This window comes from Etheostoma cragini, chromosome 3 (genome assembly GCF_013103735.1).
Source record: "Etheostoma cragini isolate CJK2018 chromosome 3, CSU_Ecrag_1.0, whole genome shotgun sequence".
NCBI lineage: Eukaryota > Metazoa > Chordata > Actinopteri > Perciformes > Percidae > Etheostoma > Etheostoma cragini.
This window is the reverse complement of record NC_048409.1, coordinates 1,476,143-1,491,270: the sequence shown is the minus strand read 5'-3', so window position 1 is coordinate 1,491,270 and position 15,128 is coordinate 1,476,143. Positions and strand designations below refer to the sequence as shown.

Below are 15,128 nucleotides of genomic sequence, written 5' to 3'. Positions count from 1 at the left end.
TTTATTTTGCTCATTGTTGTCATTCTTACTATGTTGTTTATGTGTGCGTTTTACGACACTTCCAGGTGTACCTGAAAGCAACATGCACGTATTGGTCCTGGGCCCTCTGCTGGACATGGCGGGTATAACAACCACAGTGCCCGTTGTCAAGGAGCTGCGTCCTTGGTTGCTATCATGTAAGTTACACAGACAGACTCAGGTGAAGTAGCTAGAAAAGTCCCAATTTAGCCGAATTATTTCTGACTTTTTTTAAACGACAAAAGAGGCTGTTGTTGTTCAGGAGAGGTTGCTGCGATGTGGGTTCGCACATTTGCTTTAGATGTCTATCTTCGCTCTGAAAATGGTTAAAGGAGTTTGAACGGAGAACCGCCGACGTTAGCTAGTAAAAAGGACCCAACAAGCCGAGTTAGCAGCTAGCAGCTAGCTAGCTAGCAGCTTCGCAGCGGACTAAACCTGTATGTCTACCCGGTGTCAACAAGGATCACCAGCCTCGGAGGATGCAAGTTGGTCAGGGCAACTTCTTCTTCTACTCGTATCCTATAACGGTTGAGTTATTTATCCTGTAGAGTTATTGAAGATATGTGTATTAGCTACTTACTTAACGTTAGACCTGTGTAAATGTAGCTGACGTTGGAGAAGCTGAGTAAAAGTAACAATATCGGTGTAGAAATACTCTAATATAAGAAACGTCAACTTACAAGTCCTGCATTCAGAATGTTACTTAAGCAAACGAAAGTACTAGCATCAAAATGCCCCTAGCTAAAGTACCAAAAGTAAAAGTATTCACAATACTCTATTTCAGAATATTGTAGTATATGATTGATTCATAATAATTGATGCATTATTGTGTACGTTCCTTTGATGTTGACAGCTGGTAAAGGTGGGACTTTTTTCTTACTATAAATACTGCTTGAGAGGTTGGGAGCCAAGGGATCAATGTAGTCTTATCTCTATCCCTAAAAATACTTCCAAATGTATTTGTTGATTCTACTTTATTTTAATCTAAATCTGCAAAGTAACATTGTCAAAGAAACGTAGTGGGGTAAAAAGTACAATATTTGCCTCTGAGACGTAGCTAGGGGAGTAGAAGTGCAAAATAGCAAAATATGGAACTACTCAAGTAAAGTACATGTACAAGTACGTCAGAATTGTACATAGGTCCAGTACTTGAATAAATGTACTCCATTACGTTCCACCAGTGGTGGAGTTGCCTGTAATACATGAGGACATAATGTGAATCAGTTTTCCTTCTCTCTAATCAAAGGTCAACATTAGGTTTAGGTGACCCATATCTCCACTCCCTGCTCTCCTTAGCCGCTCACTTCTAGAGACTCGAGGTTGGGAGCTGATGGAGGCCTCGGAGATGAGAGACAGCTTCTGGTCGAAGAGCAGAAGTTATGCCGATCCCGAGCTCGCAAGTTCTCGCTGGAAACCAACCGACGCAGGAAGTCAGTGATAGTGTATAACAGGGCTGCACAATATGTCGGTTTTCTTTTATCGTCATCGCGATATCAACTGGCGCAATATATACACCGCAAAAGGCTGCGGAATATCGCAAAAGACTATTTGCACTTAAAATTGCACTTTATAATGTAATTCATTCTTTTTTTCGTGGTGCCTTTTATATTCAGTTAAATGTTCAATTGTTTAATTCAAGAATCTTGAAAATTATTTCCTTTTATTTGTCTTAAATTGAATAGAATACTGAAATATCTCTTTACCACAAGTAATATTTTTTCTAATATGCAGCCCTATTGTATACTAACTATGCATTGCTGTTATTATTTGAACACTAAGATGATGTGTCATCTCAGTTACTGATGACTATTGGGTGCCTTCTGCAGCCCAGAGCTGCCCACAGAGTATCTCCCATTTCTTCCTGGAAGCAGAGGCTGCTCTGCTGGTGCAGGGTGCAGTGTGTACCTCCTGGACAGACAGCTTATGGTTCTGTCCTGGGCTTAGCACCTTTCAGGGATGGGCGCTGCTGACAGGATTTTGCAGTCTAGACCTGGAAATAGATCTGTTGGCCAGAGGGTAACTGTGGGTCCGAGCTGTGACTGAAGCGCCACCTCTCAGACAAGTAAAGCTGCTAAATTCAGCACCCTAAGAGGCTCAAATCCCTTACAGACATTAATAACCTTCTAAATGTGTGTTTCCATAGTTATCAACAGTGGCTACAAGTGAGTGTTGCTGTTTTGAAAGAGCCGGAGAGAGTATGTTAATGCTGTAGGGTTGGGAGGGGGGGGGGGGGGGGGGGGGGGGGGGGGGGGGGGGGGTTATATCAGAGAGACCGTTTTTTGGTTTTACAGAGCCAGGTGATCACAGACAGATAGATAGATAGATAGATAGATAGATAGATAGATAGATAGATAGATAGATAGATTCCAGAGGGAAATTTTAGGCGTCCAGTAACTTAGACAACCATAACACAAAAATCACACATATACTGTATCTCACATACATAAAAATCAATCACAGTAATTTCAAAAATGAACATTGTGTGAAGTGATTACTAATGTCAGGTATGGACCGACCATGTGATGCAATGACCATGACAGGGTGCTATGGTAGAGTGTGTGCAGTGGTATTAGTACACAAGTAAACAGTGCACTAGCTTGTTATTAAAAATTAACTATGACTATGAAAAGACATGAAAGTAAACATAATAGAATTGCCAAACTAACAAGAAAATAAATAATATACTTAAAAAAACAATTTATAAGAAGTAGATGTTATGACCACAGTCCAAATTGTGTAGGAGGGCAAATATAGCCTATGAGACAGAGAGGTGGACAGCAGACAGAGTTATGTAATGGTGAGTTGAGAGAGACAGTCGTTTCTCCCCTCCTACTTTGTGTGGGATTGAAGAGTTGGATGGCCCTGGGGACAAAGAACCTCCTCAACCTGTCTATTAATAATAAAATAATGCAAATTAAAGGGGGGACATATTAATGGAGGTGGATAAGCTTTCTATCATTACATGAACATTAACTTGTTTTTATTTCAACGTTGAAAAAATATGTCCAGCAAACTGTCTGAGGGAAAACTTGATATCAAACCTTTTACAGGTTAATAGTTTATAAATCAATATTTAATACAACAGATCCCTTTTAAACATTTATATAGCACACTGATGCTGCTAACCAAAATACTGCCTGGGTACATTATTGCTTTTAATACAATTTTTTTTGTATTTTTTTAATAGTATCAGATAGGCAAAAAAGAAAAGGATTCCAACTTTGAAGATAAATTATAAACAAAAAGTGTTTTTTGTAAAGCAACCTTTGCATTTTGAAATTATAAGGACTAATGTAACACATCTTCATGGTGGATGATTGGGTTTGCCTTATTAGTCTTACATGGAATGCTTTTTATTAATCAAAATGTTGGAGTTCCAATCTTTCTGCTCCTATAAAGATATTAGGTAATAAGTATAAGAAAATAAAGATTCTGGTAAGTTTTAATTGAAAAGAAACATGTCAGCTAACCTTTGGTCTTCTTGTTGACATTGTCCACTAGGGGTGGGTAGGGGATGGGGGGGAATCGTGTGCATCGTGATTTTAGCAAATGTATTCTTTTCCCTACATTCAATAATTTTTAAATGTATTATTTTTAACAATGAGTCACCTAAATATTTCCTGTTCATACGGTACCGCCAACGGCGACCACATCGTACCCGTTTCTAGCAAAACAGAGTTAAAGCAAAAAAAAGCTGAAAATCCATGTGATCATCTTTACAAATGAGATAAATGTCAGACTGACTGACTGACATGTGACGGGCATTCTTCTTTAAAAAATAGATTTTTAGAAATGTCTCGTGATATAATGTCTCTAGAATTGTTTTATTCTTTTGTTTTTGTCAAAGAAATCGCGATACTCAATACTATCAAACCGCAATACTTCTAGAATCCGTACCCATGAATCGGGAAAGAATCAAACTGGGACAAAAGCACATGGTCCCAGCCCTGTTGACCACCTCAAACATTAATGCTGAACCTGATTGACCCCGTCGATATTAGGATTGGCTTCCTCTGTGGAGTAGTGAGTGGTAGCTTTAATTTATTAATGGCTGTGTTGAAAACATGTCTGGATGAGCAGACTCAGGTTTCTGCATCTAAAACATGGCCAGTCTATATTTGAATCAATGATCCTGTGCCTCAGGTTGATGCTCTGTTGTTGTTTTGTAACGGCTCAGGGCTCAGGAGGAGCGGAGGAAGCAGAGGGATGTGCAGGACCAACGGCTGATAGAGAACATCCTAAAGCAACGCAGACAGCGAGTACAGGATGCTACCGAGCGCTTCCAGAGAGCCCATTTACCTCCTTCTCAGAGACGTAGACAATGTTAGTGATGCGGCAACAAACCTTTATTTTCATTGTCGATTAATCAAGTAGTTGTTTGGTCTATGAAAATGTGAAATGAAAATGGTAAAAAAACAAATGTGGGTTAGTTTTTCTCAAAGCCGGAGATGACGTCCTCACTTGTCAAAGATATTCACTTTACTGTCACAGAGGAGAGAAGAAACTAGAAGATATTCACATTTAAGACGCTGGAATCAGAGAATTATTTAATTTTTTCATAAAAAATCTAACTGATTATTGGACAACTAATTGATAAATTTGTGCAGCCCTAAATATATATATATATCCTATCTAATATCACTGTTTCTCTAGCTACAGTGCGCAGTTATTTGCTCCGTAAAGAAAAACATATTCTCATTTAAGAATCTGGAATTAAGAGATTTTTGACTTAAACTATTGAATCGATTATTAGTAGTTTGCCATTCATTTAATAGTTAATAGACAACTAATTGATTAATCTTTGCAGGGTTTGATGTTTCTTATGTATGAGGTCTCTTAGAATTGAGAAATATGGCACAACAGTCTTAACACACTTCAGTTGGTTTGTATGTTTTCCTCCTATGGTGTTTCAGCTTTTAGAAGAAACGTCCCAAATATTGAAGACGCACTCAATGAACTTCAAGGCTCCTTCAGTTCATACACCCGGCAGTCATCTTTCTTGTCCAGCAATTCTAACGTTAGCAGGTAAAAGAAAATGTGATAAATAATTCTCATTATTCTCATGTGGCCTACTGTACATGCTGAATAACCCAGCCACTGCTGTTGGATTAAAAACCTCACACAGTATTTATGTTCATACATTTTGATTTGCAATATATTTCCTGTGTAGCAGTTTTTAATGACTGGAGAAGTCAGACATTGTACTAATATTTTTTTTCTGTTGTCTGTCAAAGAAGCTGCACTCCGTCCCCTAAGCCTCCTACTGTTTCTAAATCCTCCAACCGCCATACCCTCTCAGCTGTGGAGGCCTACACCAAACTGCTGCAGGACCAGAGCAGTCAATCCCCTGAAAAGACACAAGATAAACAACAAGATCACAGTCCACAGGTATGCTGCCTATTTCATTTGAATGAGCAGGAAACAAAACATTTTGCAGGCATTCTCACAAAGAAATGTTAGTTAACCCTCCTTTTTTTGGGCTGGGATGATACGCTTTTGTCCCAAAAAATGATTCTTTTATGATACATGGGTGCCAATTGGATTTGTATTGCAATTTTCATTACAGTTTTAGGGACCACTAAGGTCTATATAAAAGAGATTTTGGATACAGTATTAGGGACCACTAAGGTGTATATATAAAGAGACTTCAGATACAGTATTAGGGACCACTAAGGTCTATATAAAAGAGACTTCAGATACAGTAATAGGGACCACAAAGGCCTACATAAAAGAGACTTCAGATACAGTATTAAGTGACCACTAAGGTCTGTATAAAAGAGACTTTAGATACAGTATTAGGGACCACTAAGGCCTACATAAAAGAGACTTCAGATACAGTAATAGGGACCACTAAGGTCTATATAAAAGAGACTTCAGATACAGTATTAGGGGACAACTAAGGTCTATATAAAGAGACTTCAGATACAGTATTAGGGGACCAGTAAGGTCTATATAAAGATACTTCAGATACAGTATTAGGGGACAACTAAGGTCTATATAAAAGAGACTTCAGATAAAGTATTAGGGACCACTAAGGTCTATATAAAGAGACTTCAGATACAGTATTAGGGGACCACTAAGGTCTATATAAAGATACTTCAGATACAGTATTAGGGGACCACTAAGGTCTATATAAAGAGACTTCAGATACAGTATTAGGGGACAACTAAGTTCTATATAAACGAGACTTCAGATAAAGTATTAGGGACCACTAAGGTCTATATAAAAGAGACTTCAGATAAAGTATTAGGGACCACTAAGGCCTTTATAAAGCACCCAAAGAGCACCATGTCATGGGACCTTTAAGTACTTGCTTGGCTACAATAATGGGTACTTCAAATGTCTACCCCTAGGGGGAAGCAGTGTGATGTAATCCCTTTCCTGCACCACATACAGCCCTTTTGGCTGCCACTGGCTTTAGCACCCTCTGGTGAACTGTGTGTAAAATTATTTTTTAGAAATTACAGGAATATAAAAGGGAAAATGTAGAGTTCTTATCACCTTTGAGAAACAATTTTTGAAAAGTTAATCCGCAAAACCGCTTTAGGATGTTTGTGGGGGTAAAAAACATTAAGAAAGATAAAAACAATTAAGAAATGAAATGTAAACTTAGCCTTGCAATTGCCTACTAAGATTTAGCTTAGCATCACCAGATCATACAAGTGCACTTTAAGAGAGGTATATGGTCCATCCAACACTGTAACCCCTTCATTTCTATTATCCACTCTCTCCCTCTCAGACACAACTATTATTTTAGATCTGGGTTCCAGGCCAAGATATAGATGTCATATGTAAATCATATCATTATTTTGACTCCTCTCCTCTCTTTTGCTTCCACATTTCAGGAGAGCCAACTGTCTGATAGCTGTAATTCTGAAAGCATTTCAAGTAAGGACAGTTTAGAGAATGAGGACCACAACCTCAGCACAAAAAATCTGCAGTATTCTTATTCATCATTCTCGCTTGACTCAGAGAAGCCCCAACCAGAAGTGAGACAGCAAAATGATTTGTGTCCACCATCAGACCTTAATGATTTCTCAGCGATGATGCTGCTTGCTGATAACTTTCCACAATCAAGGAAACTGCATGAACCAAAGCAGAAAACACCAATGGATTCGGAAGGGCCCAACAGTAGGATGCACATTCCCAAAGCTTCTTGGGGGTTCACATCTGTTGAGAAAGCACCTGAAACGGCGACACAGCCTGCGCCGCACAACTGCAACTTATTAACTCTTTGTGAAATGATTAGTGCAGACCCAGAGCACTTTGAGGTAAACTCCTCACAAAACAATCCGAACAACAACATCATCGTTACAAATATAGTTTCTCCCGGCAACGTAGCACTCGAGTCTCCATGTCCTAAGCATGAGGCTCTGTTGGAGCTCAGGCAGAAGGGGGTGCATGGTGACAGACAATCAAAACATCCATCAGCTGCGGAAATTCTTCTACGTGACAAAAATAGCAACAGCGCAGACATTTTGTTTGAGGCTCCCCCTTTTATGAACGATAGCACAACAGATAATGCCTTACAAGACGGGACTCTTCATCAAACAGGAAGAGAAAAACACAATCCGTCATCCCTTGAGGAGCCTAGAACTTCCATAAACAACCTCAATAAGGTTTCAAACTCCGAGCCCAAACCGGAGAAGCCCATTAACGCAGCATCGCTGCAACGCACATGCTTATCTAACATTCAATCAAACACTCCTAAGTGCCTTAAGCGTCCTGAGGAAGAAGTGCAAAAAATGCCTGTTTCAGACAGGACATCTCATTCAGCATGTGGTGTCCAATTCATTAAAGGAATCCTTAAAAAGCAGTCCAAATATGTGTCAGGAGATGAGCCATACACATGTGTGTATGGCTCAGGACATTTTATTTTTGCAAAACAAGTAGCTTTAGCAATTAGAGACAGTGTGGAATTAACTAGGGCCAAAACTAAGGATGCAGAGGGTAGCAGCGCTGTCAAAAAGAAGCTACGCTGGTTTGATGAGGTACACAAGGGACAAGAGGACAGAGAACAGAACATTATGAATCAGATCAAAGGCAGGTCTTCCATTCTCTCTCTGTCAAATAACAGCCCTGAGGACCACCAGCTAAGTCTAGCCACAGTCTCAGGGGCTTCTAAGACTGGACCCAGCATGACCCCTCCGGCCTCCGCTGGTTATCACTTTACAAAACAAGCGTGGGCAGATGTTGGGGTTCAAGTCAGCTTGCCCCAAGAACGGTCAGACGAGGTCAAGGTGGCACGGAGTAGCACCAGGATTGTCGGCCCCAAGGTCCCTCGGAGAGAACGCCCTTCCAGAGCTGCAGCGGCTCCTATTTCCTCGCGGACTAGAAAGGGCACTGTCATACGAGCTCAATCTGCCACCGAGGTGAGTCAGATTGCCAAAACCCAAGGGAAGATTATGGCGCCCCGCCCACCTCCTCGGATGGATCCATCGGTGGAGGAGAAGACGCTGTCAATCACTAGGACTCCATATGGCGTGGACCATGCTATTGTCAGCTGTAAACAAGCTCTGGTTGCAGAGCATGCCCTGCACAAGTACAACTCTGAAGACTTTCCCTCACCTTCCACACATAATGTCATCAGAACAGATAGCAATGTTATGTACACCCCACTACCACCCTCGTATGCCTACCCCATGTCAAAGAGCAACATGAAGGCCACGCCCAGCACAGGTCATCAGGAAGCTCAAGGCTGCAGCAGACTAAGAGGGATGGTGTACAGTGATAAAGGCCTCTGTTTAGATTGCACTCCCACAGATGAGGAGATCTCACAGCTCTGGCACGGTGTCCGCAGTGCCTTATCCACCAATGAAGGTAATATATGTGGGTTCTGGCAACAGTGCTCTAATGATTTCTAAGCAGGGGTACTTGTACCCTAAGGGGTACTTCTGCAAGTGCCGGGGGGAACATGAAAGATTTTGAAGCAGTTCAACTAGTTACAAAAATATAGAAATTATGATTTCATTTAAAAGAAATTGAGCACAGGAATTTTAAGGTAGCTAAAAGTAATAAATACATACATGGTGGGAATAAATAGCTAAAAGTATTCCAAAAAGGGGCTGAAATAGTTAGCTAAAAGTAATGGATAAATGGTTGACACATTCAGGTTGACACCAAGCAGTAGTAGTCTGATTACTGACCAAACCAACCTAAATATTGACAGTTCAGTTGTATGATAAAGATCTACTTGTTTACAATGAATAGTGTTATTCATGTGGAACACATTTGGAATAGTTGTACTGGTACATAAGTACATCTGAAAGCTGTGGGGGAACCTCAGACCAAAAGATTGGGAACCACTGCAGTATTGTACCCGGATCCGTTTTTTGCATGATACTTAATACCAATCCCAGTGGTCCTTTGAACCCATCTTTTTATCTGAAACTGTCCTTCTAATTGAAAGGAAAATGCCTTGAATGAGCTGCGAGACGTTTGTGTGACTGCCAGTTTGCAAAGTTGTTTAAAGGTGCCTTGCCACAAGTATTTCATGACTCTTGGTTACCGTGGTTACCTTGTTTCAAGCCATTCTAGCGTGGTATAGACCTGCAGAAAGACTCAGCTCCATTTGGGCCAGTTGTCATTAATATTCAACGAGATAAGCTACTTGACTCTGATTGGCTAACAGCTAGCCAATCAGAGCCTGGCTATCAGCATCCTTAACCCAGCTTATGAATAATAATGAGCTCAGACTGACCAGCTGTTGTGATTGGTCTGATTTCTCCTCTTATTTATTTCTAGTGAATAGAGCTGACAGAGGAGGTAACAGTTCATCTTCACATTCACCACATAACACACACACACACACACACACACACACACACACACACACATATGGACCTCACAGATTTAAAAAAAATGTAAAAACTGTTTTGTGTGGCAGGGCACCTTTAAGATTCCCAAGAGCTCCCTTTTCACTGGGGCTTCTGTGGGCGCTTTGTGTTGACCACAATTCACCAGTTTATTCAAATTGGTTAATATAATAACTGACATACTGGTCTTCTTGCATCATCTCATGTTTTCAAATTGAAAAGTCAGTGAAGTTGAAGTCTTGCTTCCTTAACTTGATAAATGGGAGCGAGTCATACCGGATATGTGGACTTAGGTGACCCTAAAAGCCTCACAGTGGCCTGTTGTCTGCCTTGCCTCTACCCAGTTCTAATGTGTCCCATGTTAGCATCAGCAGCGCTGATAATTGTACCAGCCGCAACAAAGCCGGCACAGAAGTGAGTGGCTTCTTTCTTACCTCTTCCACTGGGGAGATCAGACAGTGGATCAAAGCCACATTTTTCCAGCACCTCAAAGAATACTTTTAAGAATGTACTTTCAATGAAACTGCTTAATTTGAGCCTATCATATGTTTGTGCACTACCATTGAAAATAGCACAGTTGACCCGATCCAGGTTGAGCTGCAAAATGTAGACAAAATGTCCAATTTGGCTTGTAATATCACTATTGGGAGAACAGACAGTAAACATGGAACAACAATTACAGTGCAGTGTAATTAAAGTGGTAATATTTCTTGCATATTAAGGAAAAATGCTACACATACAGTATGCAGTTTTTATCCCCACGCTTAATAACATGCTAAATAACGTGCTTAAACTACTTAAACAACTACTTTGTATTTGTCTCTGTTTCTGTATTTATTGTTTCTCAATAATGTTAAATATGTTTGTTTGTACGCACCCAATCAAAAGGCAACTGATTTCTGATTCAGACATTATCTCTTTTTTTATTTTTTTGTTATTTTTATTGCAGGCTAAAGATGGAAACTATTTTGTTGTGTATGCATTTTTTTCTGTTATTTTTATGCTTTCCACAAACATATCTTCTTTCAGCAAAAGCCACGCTTAGGAGACAGGCGGCGGACAGTGGGCGGTTTGTGAGGAAAGCCTGCGTGGATCAGAGCAGACAGCCTCCTGGCTCCGGGAGCAGAAGACCTCCTCAGCCTGCTCAGGTACATGCATGCAGCTGCCCTGTGGGAAGGAAGAGGGAGATTAATTGCTGAAGATCAGTAAATGGGTGTGTTTGAACTTGTTAAATCAGTTTCATGCTGCCGTTTGACTAGAAACTAAAACTGACTAAAACTGACTAGACGTCACAGTTTAGGCTTCTCAAGACAAGACTTTCCGGATGGACTTGTCAGCGTTTGACAAAAAATAAGCGTTGATGAACGTTTTTGTTTACAACTTGTTCTACCTGTTATTATATGCTTTATGCCTATTATCTAGAGTTTTGGCAGTGTACTACAGGTTACATAAGTATTACTTAAGATTAATCTGACACTTACGTAATGTGTTTATTTTGTTTTGTGTAGCCAACAAAACAGACCACAGAGCCAGTCAGACCGTTTTCCAATACTTACTACATGGCCTGTCCAGATCAAGGTATCGTGTTCACTGTGTGTCTCTGTTTGTGTTTCTATGAGAGACAAAACTAACTTTTTATTTCTATAATCACCAGTTTTTACAAGAATGTCTGTCTTCTTCCAACATTTCAAGGGAAGTCTCTCCAGGATTTCCATATACCCACATATACATATCCCATATATATATATATATATATATATATATATATATATATATATATATATATATTTCACCGGGCAAGGACACCCAGATGCCCCACTTTGATTAGTCCGCTCGGGTTCGAGGATTTATATAGTATGTCCATTGTGGTCCATATATATATAGTATGTCCATTGTGGTCCATGTATTTATATAGTACAGTATACATGCTAAAATACAGTATACTACACCACTGTACATTATTTAATTTATACCCTGAAAGAAGCCAAAGGTTCTAAGGCATAATGTGAAAGTGAAATGAAGACTGAGCCAGTACCGTTGTCAGTCATTTTGCGTTACAACAGCACAGCTATATGTTACCTATATGTTACATAAATGCATAAAAACAACAACCAAAGTAGAGTGGAAACAGGTGAGAAAGCACGCCTCCGTTGTGACTTTGACTGTGCTTACAGGTTTGGTGAGTGCAGCTCAGTTACACCTGGCTGAAGTACATGCTGGAGGCCCACTGCAAGACACGGATATTGTGGCTGCCATGGAAACAGCCCAAACACAGAGGCCTGGCACGGTGCAGCAGCGCAGCCAACAGCAGGGACTCACTACCATTTCCATGGAGGAGCAGAAAATCCTCCTCTCTCTGGACAGACTCAACCACCAGCTGTACTGTGAGCACTGTGTTTGTACCAGGCCAGACCTGATCCACTAGATTGCTGTGATCTGTGTGTAAACAAAAAAGTATAAATGTGTCATCATTTCAATGCAGAAGAACCCCTACTGTGTGTTTCTCTTTGTAGGTGTGCGGGAACATGTGGGGGGTAATACTGGCACGCGTGGCCTCGTACTTATTGATGCATCCTCTGTAAGTATGAAATTCAAAGGGATTAATTTCTTTGCTCTAACCATAGACTGTAAAAAAATTGGACTAACCTTCCATGCCTGACAAGTGAAGCCAATGCATCAAACCTGCATTTTATTTAATTTCCAGCAAGGGGCAACTACGCTGGTTGCAAAAAGAATTTTTATGAGTCTATGACAAAATGACCCTCAGTGAACATTTGCATAATAGGTTTATGGTCTCAGTTGCTAGTTTTCGGTTCTTCATTTTGCAAATAATTACGACCTTCCACTTCCGGGATTGCTCCGGTGCCGCCGGAAATGCTTCTGGATTCACTCAACTAGATGTCCGTCCACCGTCCCCTCTGTGTCTGTGTCTTTGTGTCAGCGTTCTAACCTCTGGTGGATTTCTGAGGACTATAGTTACCTGGTCCTCAGATCTCTACAGGGTAAATACAGACAGCGAGCTAGATTATCTGTCCAATCTGAGGACTATGGTTACCTGGTCCTCAGGTCTCTGCAGGGTAAATCCAGACAGCTAGCTAGACTATCTGTCCAATCTGAGGCTATTTTGCAGTGGCGCCGTGGCTCCATCTGTTGCTTAGCAGCTGATCGGTTGGGGTTAGGCATTTACAGCTGGAGTGGTTAAGGTTAGGATAGCTGATTGGACAGGGGACAGGACCTGTGCATAAATGCATGGACACCTGGCCAATAGTAGTGTGTGAATTCTATTGAAGGGTGGGTCTTGGCGTGGCCATAGTAGGATTCGTAAATATGCATCCTGGAATGCTGTGTATACTAGCCAGACCCTTCTCTACAGCGCTGTGGAGGAAGGTCTGGCAAAGCAAGACTAGGTACCATTTAATTTAAAATAGACGATAAAGCAGGGGATGCTTTAGGGGCGTGGCTACACACCGACCTGGCAATCAGTTTTTATAAAAGTAACTCCACCCTCTGGTAAAAAATCATCACATTTGGTTTTAAAATACCAAGATGGCAACGCCTGTAGCGATAAACTCAAGGCTTCAGTACGGCAGTCTACAAACCAGTCGGTGACATCATGGATGCTACGTCCACTGATTTTACAGTCTTTGGCCTTAACACATACGATGACTTTGTTGAACATGCATTATTATTTACCTTTTTCATTGTTTTCAGACAAAGGAAGTGAAAGGCACAAACCATCACAAGCTTCGAGCGTCCTCGGCTAACAACCGCTCTCGGTGCCAGAAGAGATTGTGACTTACAGTGTGTGTGGTCCACGGTGTTCTTCTCTCCCATCAGTGCATTATAGCTGTCCTGTCATCAAAGACTTTATTGTCCTGTAAAGTTCAGTCTCATTTCAAACTACACACGCCTGTTTGAGTATCTTCAAGATCTAAGCGATCAGCAGCAACAGACTGTAGAAGCAATAAAGCAGCATAGTTAGACCAGGTTGGTGAGTGGAAGTTAGGTTTGTATCTTCTCCCTTTGCTTGGGAAAAAAAACACGTTTAGCTTTTGTTGAGCCACTTACGATCCAAGTGCCTCTGAAAAGGATTCTGGCTTCAATTTGGTTTTCATTCACAAATGAAGAAAAGGCCCTTGTTAAAACTGACGCATGGCCTGATTGACTGCAAAATCAACACTGCAGATTTGTATTTATGTCCAAAGATGTCTCATTCTTTATTTATTTTATTTAGTGAAAATTAGAATTTCATGCAAACTATTTTGGGACCATATTGGAACTGAATAAAGCTGTCAACGCACTGATAAACTGACTGGGTGCAGTGTGTTTAGCAGTGTCACTATTTCCTCAATAATGCATTGCAAAGTCAATAAATAGACTGAGGATCGGAAATGGTTAATAGAGAGAAGTGTTGCAACGTTGAAGGTGTGTTCGTCTTTCTCCGACGGCTGTGGAAAGGACAATTATACGTTGTGCAGGAGACTCATCCTACTGGCTCAGCAAGGTGAGCCGTTCCAGTCTTCTGTCGCAATTGCATCTATGTGGAACTTCACTTTTGCTTTTGCCTTAAGTTAATGCAGAGGGTCCTCAGAGTCAATTCAGGGGGGCCTTCAAAATATTGTCAATTTTTTTAAAGTTATAAAAAAAGTCTTCTCCATGCTGCGGCCCTTTGCTGCATGTCATTCCCCCTTTCTCTGGCCTTTCATCTCTTCATCTGTCTTCTAAAAATAAAGGCCTAAAAATCCCCGAAAGATGATCTTTAAAACAATAAAGAAAAATAATAAAAAGCCTTAACATGAATCCAACATATTATCAAATATAACCAACTGTTTACTGGCCTTTAGGACAGGAAGGCTCTAAGCCAATCTACAGGTACAGTTAATACTATACATTCAGTGTGCACATGCATGTTTTACAATAAAACAATTTATAAAATCAGGCACGCCATTGTTAGGCTATTTTAATAGCTTAGTATTGTATGCAACAAAAGTATGTATGAAGGCTGCCCTAAATGTAGAACTATTTTAATATGCAGCTCAATATAATACAATACACAATATAATACACTACATAATACAATATACAATATAATACACTACATAATACAATATACAATATAATACACTACAGTACATAGTAGTGGGTCCCTGATCCATCTCTCTTTCCTGAATTAGAGTAACATCAGTCAACTAAACACTATTATTAATTCATTTTAGTTGCCGGTTACTTTAAATGTTTCTGTGTAATTGTTTCTCTATCTCCCTCGCCAAAAATGAGGTGCATGGGGGGGGGGGG

At 40.4% G+C, this 15,128-nt stretch overlaps 1 protein-coding gene across 3 annotated transcripts; it reads left to right on the top strand.

Moving 5' to 3' along the window:
- Positions 1–108: 108 nt before the first annotated feature.
- On the top strand, positions 109–13,956 carry cep126 (centrosomal protein 126). 3 transcript variants are annotated; one of them, XM_034863007.1, is made up of 11 exons: positions 109–532; positions 1,329–1,448; positions 4,196–4,332; positions 4,932–5,043; positions 5,253–5,406; positions 6,864–8,838; positions 10,863–10,981; positions 11,342–11,411; positions 12,008–12,217; positions 12,347–12,411; positions 13,545–13,956. In XM_034863007.1, the coding sequence occupies exons 1-11, from the start codon at positions 498–500 to the stop codon at positions 13,626–13,628; spliced, it is 3,081 nt and encodes a 1,026-aa protein (XP_034718898.1). In that variant the 5' UTR covers positions 109–497; the 3' UTR covers positions 13,629–13,956. The 3 variants fall into 3 exon arrangements, with proteins under 3 accessions (XP_034718898.1, XP_034718887.1, XP_034718879.1); XM_034862996.1 differs by having other exon boundaries at positions 4,196–4,341; positions 10,869–10,981; XM_034862988.1 differs by having other exon boundaries at positions 110–532; positions 4,196–4,341.
- Positions 13,957–15,128: the final 1,172 nt, after the last annotated feature.